Source organism: Arvicanthis niloticus, chromosome 17, assembly GCF_011762505.2.
Source record: "Arvicanthis niloticus isolate mArvNil1 chromosome 17, mArvNil1.pat.X, whole genome shotgun sequence".
In the NCBI taxonomy this organism is placed as follows: Eukaryota; Metazoa; Chordata; class Mammalia; order Rodentia; family Muridae; genus Arvicanthis; species Arvicanthis niloticus.
Genome location: NC_047674.1, coordinates 30,815,076 through 30,833,096, shown reverse-complemented (window position 1 = coordinate 30,833,096; position 18,021 = coordinate 30,815,076). Strand labels below are relative to the sequence as shown.

General features: G+C 43.9%; 1 protein-coding gene across 8 annotated transcripts in view; it reads left to right on the top strand.

Moving 5' to 3' along the window:
• Vwa3b (von Willebrand factor A domain containing 3B) overlaps positions 1–18,021 on the top strand; it is a 162,031-nt gene that overhangs the window by 107,095 nt on the left and 36,915 nt on the right. For 7 of the 8 annotated variants that reach the window (XM_034521629.2, XM_076915058.1, XM_076915056.1 and 4 more), the window contains 2 exons: positions 526–613; positions 707–863. In XM_034521629.2, coding sequence (XP_034377520.2) covers positions 526–613; positions 707–863 — 245 coding nt within the window. Of the gene's footprint in view, positions 1–525; positions 614–693; positions 864–18,021 lie in introns of all 8 variants that reach the window. The other variant, XM_076915059.1, reaches the window with a different exon arrangement.

Sequence of the window (18,021 nt, the reverse complement as noted above, 5' to 3'; positions counted from 1 at the left end):
AGCTGCTGCTAATTCAATGAGGGATAGTCCCTTCCATTTAGAAATTCAAGTTTATGGAAGGCTATACATTTAAAACCTCCACTACTAATTTCAACATTTGAACTTAACAATTCAACAGAATCTAACAGCCCTTGGCTTCCCATTGTAAGTGGAAGAACCATGAAACAGAAGTGTCCGAATAGAAACAGTTGATCAAGTTGCTCCTCTAACAGTTATGAGGGAGCCTAGTGCTGAGTGATCGCTGGTACATCATAGTCTTGCTAAGTGTTTTAAATGTGGGTTTGGAGGAGGGGCCCATGAGCGCATTTGTCCATGGAGAGACGCTCTCTGCATGGTAGGTAAGGCAGGGGTGTGTCACTCATGCCTGCAACTCCAGTGGAAGCTGCTGATGCATTCTGCCCGAGAGCCTGCTCTGACAGGTTAAGCTATAGCCTCTGAAGTGGGCTGCTGTTATCTCTCCACCTGAGCTAATGTGAGCCATCTTTGATGTCAGCCCCAGTAGACAGCTCCCACTTCCTTCCACAGAAAAGAGCATCCTGCCGTTGGACAAGTATCTAGATGACAAATTGTCAGAAAGCCTCACTGGAAATGGAAGCCATGTTAGTGATCACACGTGAGTGCTTTAATCTACGAGGACAGTCTGCTCTGGTTTTGTTTGTAAACGACTAAGTTACACGTTTTTAAACTCTACAGTCTGTGTTCTTAGCTCTTCGGACATGTCCTCCAAAACCTGGCTCCAAACTCATGGCCTGGTGGCCAAGAAACTCACCATCACAGATGCCTTGGCTGGGACCATGGTATCCCACAGCTCCACCTATGTCCCCATCCTGAATAAGAATGTTGTCTCCAAGGTCTTTGATGAGGTAATGTGATTGCCTGTGTGCCCGTGTTTGAGGAGGGTTTTTCTTTTCCTGCTTAAATAAATAAATAACCTGCTTTGATGTCTTGAGCGCTTGTAGCAGAGATATATTAACAGAAGTTACATGTGAGTGAGAGAGGGAAGGGGTCGGGATTTTTAAGACTTCACCTTCTAGGGTTGGGAGAGAAACTAGCCTTCGCTGAGCTGGAATTTCGTAACTTCTTGTTGCTGGGGAGACGTGTGGATCTATGAAGATGCTGAAAGCTCTCTAGATGGGCATCATGAGTGAGCATTCAGGGGCAGAGTGACTGAGGACAGGAAGGCTTTGCCAAACAGATGAGGTCTTTTCTTTTCCCAAGTTGAATAACATTTTTTTCTCCATTATGAAACCCACCACAGGCAAGAAGAGAGGGGGATTGGGGAGGATAAATCTGAGGTAATCACATTCCTAGAGAAGAAAAAGATCCTTCAGTATGAGTGTCTGTGGTAGGGTATACTCGGCCAAGGTCATGGAAGTCTAGTTAGGCCCAGTTGGCCCTTGGTGTTCATGAGCTTGTTATCTATGGCTCCAACCAATCTTAGATCCAACGTCCCATCTGTGTTGAGCATGCTTGTCTCCTTGTTACTGCCTAAGCAATGCAGTATAACAGGTATCTATGTGGCAGTCACGCTGTAACAGGTGTTGTGAATAATTGGTAATTTAGGGTACAGAGGAGGATATGAGAGATTGTGGGGAAGAAATCTCTCGGGGAGAGGGAGTCCGGTGGTTGGGTCTCGGTGGTCCAGCAGCAGGTCCGGGGCGTGCTTCACACACCTCCGGCCAGGGGTCCCACATTCACACAGCCCCCGTGGGCTGGCAGCTGCAGCGGTGGCTGTGGTTCCAGGTTTCAAAGGCTGGGAATCTGGCGTCGAGACCAGGCGACACATGGAGTCCAGTTTTCCAAAGCTTTATTGTTCATGGCATGTTGAGTGGGTATATATGGTATGCGCTACCCCCCCCCAAAAGCCAGGGGAGCCTGACTTTTATAGGGAGGGGAAAAGGGGAAGGGAATAACTTAATTAGCTATGCCCCTGGCCTTTTGATAACTCATTAATATTTAAATCTCTGGAGGTGGAGACTTGTTAATCACGCCCTCTACCTGTGTCCTATGTGATTGATGGGAGCAGGTTAAATGGAGTTACCTCATCCAAGGCCCAACATCCCACTCTTTTCTTTCATAAAAAGAGGGGCAACTCTGTATCATCTGTAGTCTGCAAGGTGCAGGTTAATGAGATATGTGGACCGTGGAGTAGTCTGGAATCTGGGAGCATGGGGAGATAATTGCCATCCCTGACAGGCAATGTCCTGTTGGGTTCCCGGCTATCTCAAACCCAGCGCTGTACCGGGGAAACCAAACCATCTCTTTATGGCCCAAATCTCACTCTTTTTTAGTGAAAATTTTGGATGAGGTAGTCAAAAGAAAACACTATGTAGGCCAGAGGGTGTAGCATAACCAAGTCAAGGGTAATGGGAATTGAGGGTAGGGTTTGGAAGGCAGGGGATCATTGAAATAATTAAACACAGGTTGTATAGCTTGGGGGGTAATGACATCTGATTAATCTAAATAGACATTATGTTTTCCTCACTAACATGTAACTAGCTATGTGACTTTGGCAAAAGAGTTCAACTGTAGCTGGAAGGTCTGGATCTGTCTTTTGTAGTGAGTGTCTCTGGGTTCTGGCGTGCATCTCTGGAGTCTGGTGTGGGTCTCTGGATCTCAGCATGCTCTGGGGTCTTCAGTCAGATGAGATGGCTGGAAGAAGGCAGCTTGGCAGGTTCCAGGAGGTAGCACTGTCTCTGGATCTCAGTGTGTCTCTGGAGTCTGCAGTCAGATGAGGCGGCTGGGAGAAAGCAGCTCGGCATCTCAGGCAGGTTCCAGAAGATGGTGTGGACTCTGTTGGATCTGTGGGTATACCTGTAGGATAATCACAGCAGGCAAGCAGCATCTCTGGCAGGGAGATGTCTGTAAAGGCTGGATATTGAGCATTGAATTGCTTGGGAACAAGTCTGTCGTTAAGATCCTGGAAAGGCAAAGGTGTTTGAGGAAATTTTAGTCTTGGAAGGTATCTTGGATGGCTGAGGGAGAAAAACAATATTAATTATGTATCTGGGACTGGCAGCAACAGTTTGTCTGTAAAAGAAATTAGTTGTTAATTAAGACTCAAGAAATGGTGATCAGCACGTTGACTTAACCCATGAAAGGAAATTAGATGGCTTTTAAACCTTGAAGAAATTATAAAGGTTGAAAAAAAAGTTGGACATATATCACGAGTATTAGAAAAGGCAGCATTAAAACAAACAAACAAACAAAACCAAAATATTTGGTTGAAAAGCACAAGCATTGTTGCTCTAGGTGTTCCTGTTAGGAAGAAAAGGAAACATTTAAAACTTTTGGTTGAGCCTGGCGATGGTGGCGCACACCTTTAATCCCAGTACTTGGGAGGCAGAGGCAGGCGGATTTCTGAGTTCAAGGCCAGCCTGGTCTACAGAGTGAGTTCCAGGACAGCCAGGGCTACACAGAGAAACCCTGTCTCAAAACAACAACAGCAAAACAAACAAACAAACAAACAAAAACTTTTGGTTGAAAAACAGGAACGTTTGTTGCAGGTCCTCCTGTTGGGGAGAAGGAGCAGTAATGGCGGGCTTAGAAGCAGTGGGGGGAGGGGCCTTGCTCTGCCATGTGGCGTCTGGGTGCTCTGGCAGAGAGGTTCTGTATTCCTCCTTTTCTTTTTCTTAGCTGGTAAAATTTAAATGTAGAGAAGAAGAGGAAATGCCAACTTTGAAGAAAAGTTTAAGGCAAGCAAGAAGCACTGGGGCTTGATAGGAGAGCTAAGAGTCAGAAAGACTGAGTCTGTATCTATGGGAAAGACACGTGGAAGTTCGATTGGAGCCAGGCAGCTTTGAGAGAAATCGGCAGGCAGCACGGGGGGCAAGGGGTGCAGGCAGGATTTTAGATCACTGCTTCAGGCAAGCTGGCTGAGCTAAGTAGCTTTAGTCAGCTGCAAATGACTGAGGGTGAGGGGAAGCATAGGCTGGCTAAGGAACACAGGGCTGGGTAGCAAGCAGGGCTCCGCCCTGTTGCTTCAGGCAAGCAGGCTAAGCCAAATAGCTGTAGCCTGTCACATGACGGGGGAGTAGGGAAAGACGCTACCTGGCAGGGCGCTAGGGGCTAGAGTTTGGAGCTGGGATCTTGAAAGAAAGAGAGAGGACTGTCTCAGCCACGAGAAGGAGTCTCTGAGCCAAGGGAAAGAGTCTTAGAAAGAGGGTTACCGCAGGTGCTGTGGCTTGAAGGACAGCTATTAGCTGTGAAGGAGCCCCCTCTGTGGGGCTGGGGGGATGGGAAGAGTTGGGGGGGGGCTAAGAAGCCGCCGCCATCTTGCCCTTGAGCTGGAGAACACGTGGGGAGGGAGACCTAGTCCTTTTGTATTAGGCAAGGGTTAGGCTATAGCTAAGAATCAGAGAGAGAAAGAGGGGGTAGAGATGGGTGTCTCAGGGAGACTGGGTCTACTGTAGAGGAGCAGAGGCTAAGCAGGGTGCTCACACTGCTCCAAGCAGACTCAGCGGGCTCGCACTTGGGCAGAGAGCGAAATTAGCTTGATTTTAGCACAGGCAGGTGCAGAACTCTCTCAGTGAGAAATCTCCATTTTGGGCCCAAGCCTCAGCAGAGGGTGGGCTCATGGCAAAACGGGAGACTGGGGTCGCATGGCGACAGGTCCATGCACCGAGATTGGCCTCTATCTGGGGTCTTGGGACTCCGGCAGGATGGAGGTGGGAATGCTCGAGGCGCACGCTGAGAGAGGACTGAGAGAAACCTAGTATCACGTCTCGCAGGAAGTATACTTGCTTAGCAGACTCAGCCAGGACTGTTCTTGTAGGTCATGCACCACGTTGGTCGGCCAGCTGTGGGGAAGAAATCCCTGGGGGGGGGGGGGGGGGGGAGTCTGGCGGTGGGGTCTCGGTGGTCCAGCAGCAGGTCCGGGGAGTGCTTCACACACCTCCGGCCAGGGGTCCCACATTCACACAGCCCCCGTGGGCTGGCAGCTGCAGCAGTGGCTGCGGTTCGAGGTTCCAAAGGCTGGGAATCTGGTGGCGAGACCATGCGACACATGGAGTTCGGTTTTCCAAAGCTTTATTGTTCATGTCAGGTTGAGTGGGTATAGATGGTATGAGCTTCCCCTCCAAAAGCCAGGGGAGCCTGACTTTTATAGGGAGGGGAAAAGGGAAGGGAATAACTTAATTAGCTACGCCCCTGGCCTTTAGATAACTTATTAATATTTAAATCTCTGGAGGTGGAGACTTGTTAATCACGCCCTCTACCTGTGTCCTATGTGATTGATGGGCGCAGGTTAAATGGAGTTACCTTATCCAAGGCCCAACAGGAGATTATACATAGAAAACTCCTCCGTTTTACATAAGGGTCTTAAGCATCTGAGAAATTTGGTATTGGTGGTGGTGGTAGTATGTTCTAAAACCAGTACCCCCACCATGAGGACCAGTTGTACTGAGAGGGAGCCACAGAGTTTCAGAAGGGAGAAATCCTTGTTTTTAGGGAGAACAATTTCTGAAGCAGCCAAATTATAGTGGGGCATCAAAGGCAGAAGCCGTGTAAACAAGAAGACCATGCCTCACTGTTGCCTGGAGAATACAAGATGATGGAAGTTTCAAGTAGCAACTATCAGGCTTCCCAGCACTGAAGGGTGTGGCATCTTGAAGGAACTGTCTCACCCTAAGATGAGGTTTATAGAGGAGACTCTTGGTATTTGCCTCGGGCTAGGCAAGTCAGGAGTGGGAGGGGGAGGAGCTGCTGAAGGATGGGGAGGAGGAGAAGCTGCCGGAGTAGTTCTTGAACTTGGAAAAGATCATCATGGAGTATAAGTCTCACTGTGTAATTCTCTGTCTTTTATATGCTTGAAATTCCCCAGGAGAACATCTGGGAAGTGAAACTAAAGGCAAAAGAAATTTTTAGAAAAGCAAATGAAAGGGGCTCTAACTGGCTTTGAACTCACGATGGTTGGCATACTTAAAGCAGCAGATGGAAAGATGGGATTCATTTTTGTTAGTCATTAGTCACATTTAACACTGGAACCAGTGGAGGTCAGCATCACTCTGTCCTTTACCCCAGAGGTTGTGGGTGGTACTGGTTACCTCAACCACACCTTTTCCTTAAGGCTGCAGAGACATATCTCCTCCAGGAAGCATGCTGACATTTTCTTCATGTTCTGTGTATTTCTTTTATTAATATATTTTATTAGGAAGAAAACCTGTTCGATGACTTCTCCCTGGAAGTAGAGTTTTCTTGGGCTTATATCAGTGCCCTTTGTAACTCTCCCCAAAACTGGAGGTAGACTAGAATGGAAACTTCTCAAAAACGAATGTGGCAGGCTAGGGAAATACAAACATATGATCAAGAGAGGAAACCATAAAGGGAATATTTGTCCCCTAACTACATCAAAATGGATCACTGCAGAAGCGGGAGTCAGAGGCAGTGGCTGGCTGCGAGGAAACAGGTTTTCTGGCCAACAGTCATTATGACAGCCTGTACAAGACCCAGACATACCAAACCCCAGCATGGACAGGGGAGGTGGGCACACAATCCCACCACTAGCTGAGGAGCTACTGGCAATTAGTAGCCTCTAGGAGAAAGAGTGTTAGGTCTTTAAGGTATGGGCCCTACTAGGTAGAACATGCTCTGGCGAATGGCCCCACATCCAAGAGTATGTGATGGACAGGGAGGGAAAGGTGGGTTGATCTGGGAGGAAATAGAGGAAAGGCATGCACACTACCAGCATTTATGAGGTAATGAAGAACCAATATATACAGTATTCTGCATAAAAGCATATGAAGTAGAAAGAGTTATAAGAAAACATTGTAGCACATGCAATGGAGAGAGGTCATAAGAATTACATCATCAATATGCATGTGTGATTCGGTATATACCAGTACTAATGTTCAGCCTGTATACATACATACATGCATCCTCACCATGATGGGACATGAACATGATAAATACTCCACTGAAAAATCTGAGCGAAAAGCCAAAAGGACACAGAAAAATATTTACATTTAGGGGTAACCAGATACATGAGGTAGGAAAAATACAAACTGAAAATTAATTGGATACCCCTCTTCCCATGAAATTGGAATGGTTAAAATATATATATATATATAAGGACCAGCAAGATAGACGGATGAATCAAGGCTTCTGCTACCAAGTCTGACTTGAATGGCATGGAAAATTTATCCCATGTCTGTCCTCTGGCCTCTACGTCTGTACTAAGAAAGTAAAGTTTGGATTGATTAAGGACTTTCAACTTTGTCTTGAAGAAAATGAGAGAAGCTTTTTACCTTGGAGAAAGTTACCTGGCATTTTGCTGCCAGGTAAAGGACAGTGTAGAGACGTACGTGATGCTGAGCACCCAAGACAGTCAGGAGGCAAGTCTGGACAGCAAGGACCCCATGATGACACTTGGCATCAGTGGAGGCTGGTGTGAAGTCATGTTGGCTAGGCTGAATGATAAGAGGGAGAGAGAGGAAAGGGTTTAGAATGATCCTTAGGAGGCGGTGTCAAAAGCACACAGCAGAAGCAAGGCTGCTTACTCAACTGATAGTCTTGACAAAACTGGATGCGCTCCAGGGAAGAATGAACTTAGACCAACAACTCTCCCCATAGAGAAACATCAATTCAAGGCAAGTCAAAGTTTAAAACTCAAGACACCAAGACTGCTAGAGGAAACCAGGGAGTATATTTGAAGTCACAGGTGCAGTCAAGAGTGTCCCAGCCAAACCTCCAGTAGCACAGGAAGCTGGCCCAAGAACCAATGGATGGGATGGCATGAGATTAAAATGTTTCTCTGCAGCAAAGAAAATATCCTAGGCACAAACACACATCCCATGGGGGGCGAGAAAAAAATCTTTGTCAGCTGAACTTCAGACAGGAGGTTGATGTCTACAATATATAAGGAACTGAAAGAATTAAACACTAAAACGTGAAACTGCCTACTGAGAAATGGGGTAACGAAATGAACGGACTGTTGCCCAAACAGGCAAGAAATATTTTTTTAAAAGTCCTTGACATCCTTAGCAATCAAAGAAATGCTAATTTAAACCATTTGATTAGTCCCATCTCATCCCAGTCAGAACGGCTCACAACAAATGACCACAAACGTGTGGAGGATGTGAGGAAGGAGGGGCCGGAACCACCACTGGGAGGAGTGAACTAGCACAGCTGTTATAAAAGTATTGCTCAAAAAAATTAAAAACAGGACTATGACCTGATCTGAACATACTACCCCACGAACTTCATATCCTATGGCAGAGATGTCTGTGGGTCCATGCTCCTCACTGCTGTCTTCACAATATCCAGGAAATGGAACCTGCCTAGATGTCATTATGTAGATCAGTGGATAATGAAAATATGCCATGTATAATAAATGGTATATTACTCAGCTGTTAAAGAAAAAATGAAGTCATGAAATCATGGGGAACTGGGAAATAGTATACTAAGTGAAATGACCCAGGCTGAGGAACACAGAAATCACATGTTCTCATATATGCATCCCGTGTCAGTTACTTTTCTGTTGCTGATAAAGGTCATGACTAAAGCAACTGAAGGAAAAAGGAATTCTGGCTTATGGCTCCAGGGGGATGCACATCTATCACGGTGGAGAGGCATGGCCACAAGCCACAGACAGCAGGCATGGCTGGAGCAGGAAACCAAGTTCACATCCTTGACTGTCAGCACCAAGCAGAGAGAATTTTCTGCATGTGGCACAGGCTTTCTATTTCTTGATTTCTTTCTTTTTTTTTTTTTTTTAAGATTTATTTATTTATTTTATGTATATGAGTACACTGTCTCTGCCTTCAGAGACACCAGAAGAGGGCATCAGATTTCATTACTGATGGTTGTGAGCCACCATGTGGTGGCTGGGAATTGAACTCGGGACCTCTGGAAAAGCAGTTAGTGCTCTTAACGGCTGAGCCATCTCTCCAGCCCCTAAGGCTTTTAAGTTCTAAGCCTACCTCCAGTGTCATACTTCCTATAGCAAGGCCACAGCACCCAAATCTCTCCAAGCAATGCCACTAACCAGGAACCAAGTATTTAAATGCCCGAGACTATGGAGAACATCCAAACTATCCTAGATCCTAACTTTCAGTATTTATTGTAGGCACATAGTATGAAAATAGATGCAAACTGTGAAACTAGACAGGAGGAAGTGGGTAGGAGACCATGAGGGGATAGGCAGAAGGGCAGAAGACACGTGTGACATGTTAAGGAGGCTATGGCAAATGGAAAAGGTAAAAAGTATGAGAGAGAATGGGGAGCAAAAACAAAATAAATTTTGTTTGAAAAAACACCACAATGAAGCTAATATACTGTATGCTAATTGTGGTGGTTTGAATATGCTTGGCCCAGGGAGTGGCACTATTAGGTGTAGCCTTGTTGGAGTAGGTGTGTCACTGTGGGTGTGGGCTATAAGACCCTCATCCTAGCTCCCTGGAAGGCAGTCTTCTCCTAGTGGTTTTCAGATGAAGATGTAGAACTCTCAGCTCCTCCTGCACCATGCCTGCCTACACACTGCCCTGCTCCCACCTTGATGATAATGGACTGAACCTCTGAACCTGTAAGCCAGCCCCAATTAAATGTTGTCCTGATAAGAGTTGCCTTGGTCATGGTATCTGTTCACAGCAGTAAAACCCTAACTAAGACAATAATAAAAACTAGATTCCACCCTGGGAAAAATTCAGGAGGAGTGGGAGTTAGGGTCCTTATCTTTAGGAGAACATTCTAGCACTTTGCCTCCAGAAAGCAAGGCTAAAGGGAAGGGGACGGGCATTCCCCCATGGGTACTCATGTTTGGCACCTTTGGCGGCATCCTCTATTCTCATCAGAGACAGACAAACAGACAGACAGACAGACAGACAGGATAGTGCTCTGCAGACTCACCATCCTTAACACAAGGGTAAAAGATAGTGGTAGAGATACACAGTAATGACTTTCAATCTCATCTACAGAGCATAGTTTATGTCCTTAAAATTGTAACTTCTTTTTTTGATACATCATAACTATGTAATTTTTTAGGGCACAGTGTGATGGTTTGGTATCCGTTGAGGTGTGGTCTTTTGCTGTGTATCATAAAGCTAAGTGCAGCCCCCAATGCCTGGTTGCCCCAGAGATGAGAGAGTCTGCACTTAGACCCAAGGGACACTATGTGACCTTGCCCCAAAGTTATTTCTGAGTGGTAAAGATGCCACCAGCCAATAGCTGGGCAGAAGAGATATAGGCAGGGTTTAGGGTTTCCAGGCTTGGGGGAGGGGTCTGCAGAGAATCACATGAGGGAGAAGAAGGTGAACAGAGGAGAAGCCGCCATGGGCTGAGTCATGAAAACATGGCCCTGAGGCCACTGGAGTGAAGAGCAGCCCAGATGAAACATAGTAAATAATAACTCAGTTATTGACAGGAATGGAGATTCTAATAGCATAGAGGGTAGATATCTGCCCAGCTCTTGTGCTGTTTAAGGCTTATTGTAAATAATAAAAGTTGTATGTCTTTTATCCAGGAACTTAATGGTTAAAGGCAGGGTAAAACCTCCCAGATTCGAATTAAATAAATTTTACAACAGTTTACAATGTAACACGATTAATTCAAGCCAATTAGCATATCCATGACCTTACTCACCTGTGATCTTTTTAAGATTTATTTTTAAATTATGTAGATGCATATGTGTCTGTGTGTGTGTGCATGTAAGGACAGTGCCCACAAAGGCCAGATCCCCTGGAGATGGAGTCGCAGGCAGTTGGGAGTCACCCAATATGGTTGCTGGAAACAGCCAGGGTCTTCTGCAAGAACAATTGCTCTTCATTTCTAAGCCATCTTTTCAGCCGTGATGGGAGCACATGATCTCATCTGTATGTGGCCTAAAAGGGAGGAACTGCTAGAAAGGCAGTGGAATGCTGGTTCCAGAGGCTGCCGTAGAGGGACAGAGCAGAAGGCAATGGGCAGTTGTTGATCAAAAGGTACAGAGTTTGAGACTGACCAGAGGAATAGGTTTTGAGGCGTATTGCCCAGTAGTGTGACTTCAGCAGTAAATGGTGGAACATACATTGCAAAATGCCGATAAGAATGAACCCCAAATATCTTCTGTTTGTATCTTTTATTCCCTAATATTTCCTTAGACTGAAGAGACCCCCCAGATAGAAACAGGAAGAATAGAAAAATGACATGCTGGGGGCTGGAGAGATGGCTTAGCAGTTAAGAGCACTGTCTCAGTTAGGGTTTTACTGCTGTGAACAGACACCATGACCAAGGCAAGTCTTATAAGGACAACATTTAATTGGGGCTGGATTACAGGTTCAGAGGTTCAGTCCACTATCATCAAGGTGGGAGCATGACAGCATCCAGGCAGGCATGGTGCAGGAGGAGCTGAGAGTTCTACATCTTCATCTGAAGGCTGCTAGCAGAATATTGACTTCCAGGCAGCTAGGACTAGGGTATTAAAGCCCATGCCCACAGTGACACACCTACTCCACCAAGGCCACACATACTCCAACAAGGCCATACCCACTCTACCAAGGCCACACCTTCTAATAATGCCACCCCTGGGCCAAGCATATACAAAGCAGCACAAGCACTGACAGCTCTTCCGAAGGTCCTGAGTTCAATTCCCAGCAATCGTTTGGTGGTTCACAACCGTCTGTAATGGAATCCGATGCCCTCTTCCAGTGTGTCTGAAAACAGCTACAATGTGCTCATATACATAAAATAAATAAAATCTTAAAAAAATAAAACAATATGCTAAAATGTCTCTTAGCTTATTAGAGAGATTTTAAAAACTTGGATTATTTTGTAAAAAAAAAAAAAAAGAAAGAAAGAAAGAAAAGAAAAAAAGAGGAAAAGAAAAGAAAAAAGAAAAGAAAAAAGTTGAAGCTGAGCTGAATCTCCTCATGACACATGGAGAATTTTAACTGACTCTCCTCTGTTCAACACATGGCAACACCCGTAGGTCTGGCTTTGTAAGGAACCCTGGCTTCATTCATATCTGGGCATTCTTTCTTCTGCTGAAACACAATGCTATTTTACTTTCTGGTTCCCTGGACCCATATCAAGTCTGTCACCTTGAAAATGAAGTGCTGAGCAGAAATGTTACCCTGGCAACTGTTCATTACAAGATATAAAATAGGCCAGATAATTTTATCTCAGCTCTTTGAGAAAGATAAATTCATTGCTAAACCATAAACAGAATAAAACTGCTTTAGCCATTTTGATGAGCCTAGAATTCAGAGCTCTTTGATAATTGCTTCAAAGAGAGAGATTGAAATATTTTGAGATTAACCTGCATTATTGGCAGCATCCATCATCATCATCACCACCATCATCATCATAATCATCACCACCATCATTATGACATCTGTTATAGCATCCTTTCTAGACCTTCTGCCTTGTCCTCTGGGTTCTATACATAGCTTTGTGCCTTTGTCCACCATCTCTATCATCTACTCCTGGAGGACCATGAGAGGTTCGTGATCTATTCTGCGATGACATTAATGCATCCACCCAAAATCCTAGCACATCCTGTGAGGTGTCTATCCATCTCATCACTTAGCCAGCAGGAATACTAACTACAAAGAGATCAGCTGCTTAAACCATACACTCCTGCTCTCAAATATAGAAGGATTTTTATATCCCCAGTGCTCAGAAGGCCAATCAAGAGTACAGTTGCAGGTTCAAAGCCAGCCTGGGCTACATAGTGAATGAAGCCAGGCTAGCCTGGGCTACAGGATGAGATCCTGTAAAAAACAAATAAGCAAAAAAAAAAAAAAAAAAAAAAAGAAAAAACCCAGAAACAACCCCAGCAAACAAACAACAAATACAGGAGGATTAGACATAAAACAACTGATAGGAAAATTTAAACAAAAAATTAAAACAATTATTTATTTTATGTATGTGAGTACACTGTCACTGTCTTCAGACACACCAAAATGAGGGCATCGGATCCCATTACAGATGGTTGTGAGCCACCATGTGGTTGCTGGGAATTGAACTCAGGACTTCTGGAAGAGTAGTCAGTGTTCTTAACCACTGAGCCATCTCTCCAACTCCCCAAAATAAAAACCTTTTAAATGACAGTTATTACAAAAGATTATAGATACAGATATGGATTAGATATAGGTAAGATATAGATAAAATGATAGGTATGGTATATATATATATATACACACACCTATACCATGTATGTGTATATATATATGTATAAATACATATATGTGTGTATATAGGCATATATGTATATACATATGTCTATGTTTATCTATACATATATGCGTATATATGTCTAAATGTATCTATAATATATCGATACACATCTATACATATGCATATACATATGAAGAGGGAGCGATGGAATGGCCAGGCCTTTTCTTATACATTCATGCCCTTTGTTATTTTCTTTAGGTTCTAACTACAGTGATATCACACTGTGCATAATGGTGTTCACGCCCATATTTTCACTCAGGTGTCTGCCAACATCACAGAGCAAATGCCTACTTTTTATAAGTTTGGGTCTAAAACATGCATTACAATCAATACCCCAATAACACACTTTGATGATTTTTGAGCAAACTTGTTGACACACCACTCTGCTGGTCAGCTCTGTGGCCTGTCATCACTGGTTCTGTGGAGCTTACAGATGCCGCCATCTGAAGAGCATACTCTTATGATTCAGCACTTGGCAGTTTGGACAGCTGCGACTTCTAGAACACTGTTGCATCTGGGACACTTGCAGAGCTCTGAGTTTCCGTTAGACCTGTCCCATCAGAACCTTGTCTTGGCTAGTTTGGGACTGAGTGCTCAGATTGTTACTGGAAAGCACAGAAATCCATGAATTTGGTCTAGGTTCAACAACACTGGTTCCTCAGTTCCACATTCTGAGATTACTCCTAATGTCATCTGGTAAAATCTGATTTATGTTGAAAAATTAATAGCTGTGCACACAACTACGCCTGTTATTTTCTCTGATCACATTTCCACATAATGATGATTTTTTGATAACTTTTAATAGTATTTGTTAATATAAACTGTGGCACTCTGGATGCATGGCTCACAGAGCTTGTACTGCTCTTCCCAGAGGACCTGAGTTTAGATTCCAACACCCATGTCAGATGGCCCACAGCTCCCTGCACCTCCCACTCCAGGGTATCTGGCGCCCTCTTCTGGCATCCATGAACACCTGCACACACGTGCACATACCCAACAGGGACCTATAGGCCTACACATAAACATTTTAAAATATCTTTTAAAAATAGTATGTTGAACAGTGACAATGTATTGAACTGTTTCTCCCGTTTTGGGGACAACTTGCATGGAATTCTGAGATTGTTCATTTCCCTCTACCTTTCTGGTGCCACTAAGACAGAAATAGCAGCAACACACATAAAACAAAACAAATAAAAACTTGGCATTTTATGTTACTATGTGGAAGTGGCATGTTTTCATTTTAATATTCAACTATTTTGCCTAATGTTTGAATTATAAATATCTTATAAATCCTTCTCATGTTATTCATAGTCAGGAAACTTCTCCCCCAACTGACAGCTTCCTCCATCCCACTCATTCCAAAGAAAACAAATTTAGCAGACTCTAAGTTTATTTTAAATATCAAACTGCCAAAAAGACGTCTGTGGCCTCTGTTTTAGTTTTTCATGTTATTCAATTGAATAAGTGGTTAGTTGGTGCATATATTACGATTATATGTGTGTGGGTGTAAAGTAGAGCACACATGTGCCACACTGTGCATGTAGAGGTGAGAGGACGGCTTTGCAGAGTAGATTCTTCCTCCCTTTGTGTGGGCCATGGTGGTCAAGCTCAGGTGGCCAGGCTTGTCCAGAAACTGCCATCATTCACTGAACCCCATCAGGCAACACTGCAGAAACAGAATAAAGTGGGCTGGAGAGACGCTCCTCAGTTGAGAGCACTGGCTTCTCTCCCAGAAGACTCGAGGTTGATTACCAGAACCTACATGCTGGCTTACAACCCTCTGCAAACTCCAGTTCTAGAGGGTCTGACAGACTCTTCTGCCCTTTGAGGTACCAGGCTCACACATGGTACTCAGACATGCATGTAGGCAAAATACCCATACACGTAAAAAGAGTAAGAGTAAGAAAGAACCACAGTTTAATGGACAGTTTAGTTTGCCATATAACAAAAATTATAATTAAATGTATTTGTTTATAATGAGATTAAATGAAAACATGTTGGGAATGCCTGTGTTCTTGGTAGAGAGTGAGAATAAGTTTTATTATTGTTGTTGTTATTGTTGCTATAGTTGTAATGTCATTATCCTAAAACTATTTTTTTAGTTCTTGGTTCAAGTTATTTCCTCTAATGGTCCACCCGTGGATTCTAGAAATTTCTGCCTCTATAGTCCATTGCCTGTCTCTCTAATCTCTGTCTCTCTATCTCATCTTCCTCCCTCTCTCAGCACCCATGCTACACCCTTAGTGTACCACCCTTATGATTCAGTGCTTGCCTCTAAGGGGCACTTATTGATATGAATGTAATGAGGTCTCTAGTTTTGCCTAAGAGAACTAAAGTAGATGAGGCCTCAGGCTTCCTCTCATTACTAAATACTGTCTGGAAGGATTCCCCCAGCTGAGTTCTAAAATTACTAAAGAAGCCATTTCCAAGGGGGGGGGGTGCAATCACACGCCTTTATTTCCTCATAAACAGGGCCCTTGACTTCTTTCTTAACCCAACTTGTTCCTCTGAAAAGCTAGGCAGCCATGACTCTGATCTTCTAAGCTCTGGAATGCCCCTTATGACACTGGATTTGACATCATAAAGAGGGGGTTGCACATGGTCTCTTAAGTAGCCACCATGTTGTAAAAACTAAGACCAAAGACTGAAGTTGTGGAGTATGTGTTTGTGTTTCCCGAATCCTGCGTGCAGAAAGGAAGGAGAGTGGGTATCCACGAGTGAGATTTGAACAGCTACTTTCAAGTCCACGATGGCTGTGCAAGGCCAGAGGTCTCGATCTACCAAACTGGGAAGTACAGTATGTGTTTGCTTTTGGTTAAGTAGGTCAAGAGGCAAGACCTGACTAAGCACTTTTTAGTATTGAGTTATCATTGAGCCCTAACCTATAAAACTAGGAGAAACATAGACAGGGTTATTTCCCTACCAGGTCACAGAAAACATAAATGTCTTTTATTTTGTTAGGATTGATAGTTTTCCTCTCAAGTTTTTGTGACATTGCTCTATTTTAAAGGATGATTTTTTGTTTGTTTGTTTAATACAAACTTACGCAATCTTCAGCTTGAAAGCCCAGGCATTTCACCTTCAACCCCCTGTTCTGTTCCCTTCCCTTTGAAAGGAGCTCAGGAGACACATGCTGACTCCCATGGTTTCTAAGTAGCTGATGGAGCTGCAAAGCTCTTAACATTTTCTCTTCTCTTCCGTCTTCTAAACATTGGCCTCCCTCATTTGCATGAGCCCTGATGATTTAGTTCGAGAGTGAATATACGTTGTTTAAAAGAATTAAACAGTGAGATCTTTAAAAAGTCTTGCCTACCTCCTGTAACTCCCAAGTTTTAGAAGTGCCTATTTTTGATAGTTTTAACCCCAATGTTATACATGTTTTAGATACTTTTGGAGGTAGTTGAGATGTCACAAGGAAGGTCTAGGACTCTGTGTCACTTTTTGTCTGTCTGTTTTGAGACAGGGTGTCTCTGTGTAGCTCTAGCTGTCCTGGAACTCACTTTGTAAACCAGGCTAGCCTCTAACTCGGAGATCCGCCTGCCTCTGCCTCCCAAGTGCTGGGACTAAAGGCATGCGCCATCATTGCCTGGCCCCATGCCAACTTTATGTTTCTTTTGAATGTCTCAGTACAAAAATACTGAACCATATCTCTACCCTAGAACTATACTGTTAAAGAAAATACTCAAAATGGTGCAACCTTTATTTTGGGGACAGAAAATGGAGCTTGGAAGGCTATTGTTACATTTTGACAGGTAGTAGCTGAGCCTCTGAATTGGCTACACACTCTCCCTCCTCTACTGTGTGAGCTGGCCCAGTAAAAAAGATCTTTCCCAGCCACATCCTCTCTACAGGGACCCAGACCCTCCCAAGCACTCAGGCTGAACGACTCCCATCCTTTCTTTATCAAACAGCTTAATCACAATTGTTACCGAAGGGTGTCTTTCTCTCTCTCTCTCTCTCTCTCTCTCTCTCTCTCTCTCTCTCTCTCTCTTTTGTTGCAGTTTAAAGCTATAGATACAGCCACCATTTATGAAGCCTCTGCATGCATGAATTCATGCACACATGTGCACTCATGCACACACATACACACGTGCACACACACACACATCTGCACACACACAGGCATGCACACATACTTGCACACGTGCACTCATGTGTGCATGCGCACACACAGGCACACACAGGTACACTCACACATGTACATGCACTTGCACACATACACATGTACACATGCACACACACACACACATGCACGCACACACACACAGAGCAGATATTGATCCTTGTATGACCCCCCTCCCCACTTTGATCCTTTTCTTTTGACATTTCCATTACTTCCCATTGATGTTTCTAAATCTCCATCCACATAACTTTCCATCACCCTTTAATTTGTAGGATTCTTTTGTCCGTGCACTGTATTGTGGGGGAAGCCTATACATTATTTCTCAAGTTATTTTTTAAGTGATTATGCCTAGTTTCAACTTTATTCAATCTGTCAAGATTATTTCCATATTTCAGTTCCAATGTCTTTTTTTCCCCAAGATTCAAACATATGTGGCTATTTCTTCTTAGAATTTCAGTAAGCTCTTTCTTGTCTGTCTTTGAGCAGCCTAGTTGACACGGAACAAAAGATTCTTATTTTCAGTCGGGTGCAAAGCCTCAAACAAGCACAGCTAAGAAAGGGTGACGAACAATTTCCTCGTTGCAGTAGATAAAAGCAACATAGGAGTCATATGTACATGTTATTATGCATACATATAATACCCTCTCCAGATGAAGGAAAGATGGGGGTTTTACTGCGCACTTCACACATACTCACACAGGGAACCACTTTAGGTACAAACACCATGAGCACGCTTAGCTTGGGGTCAA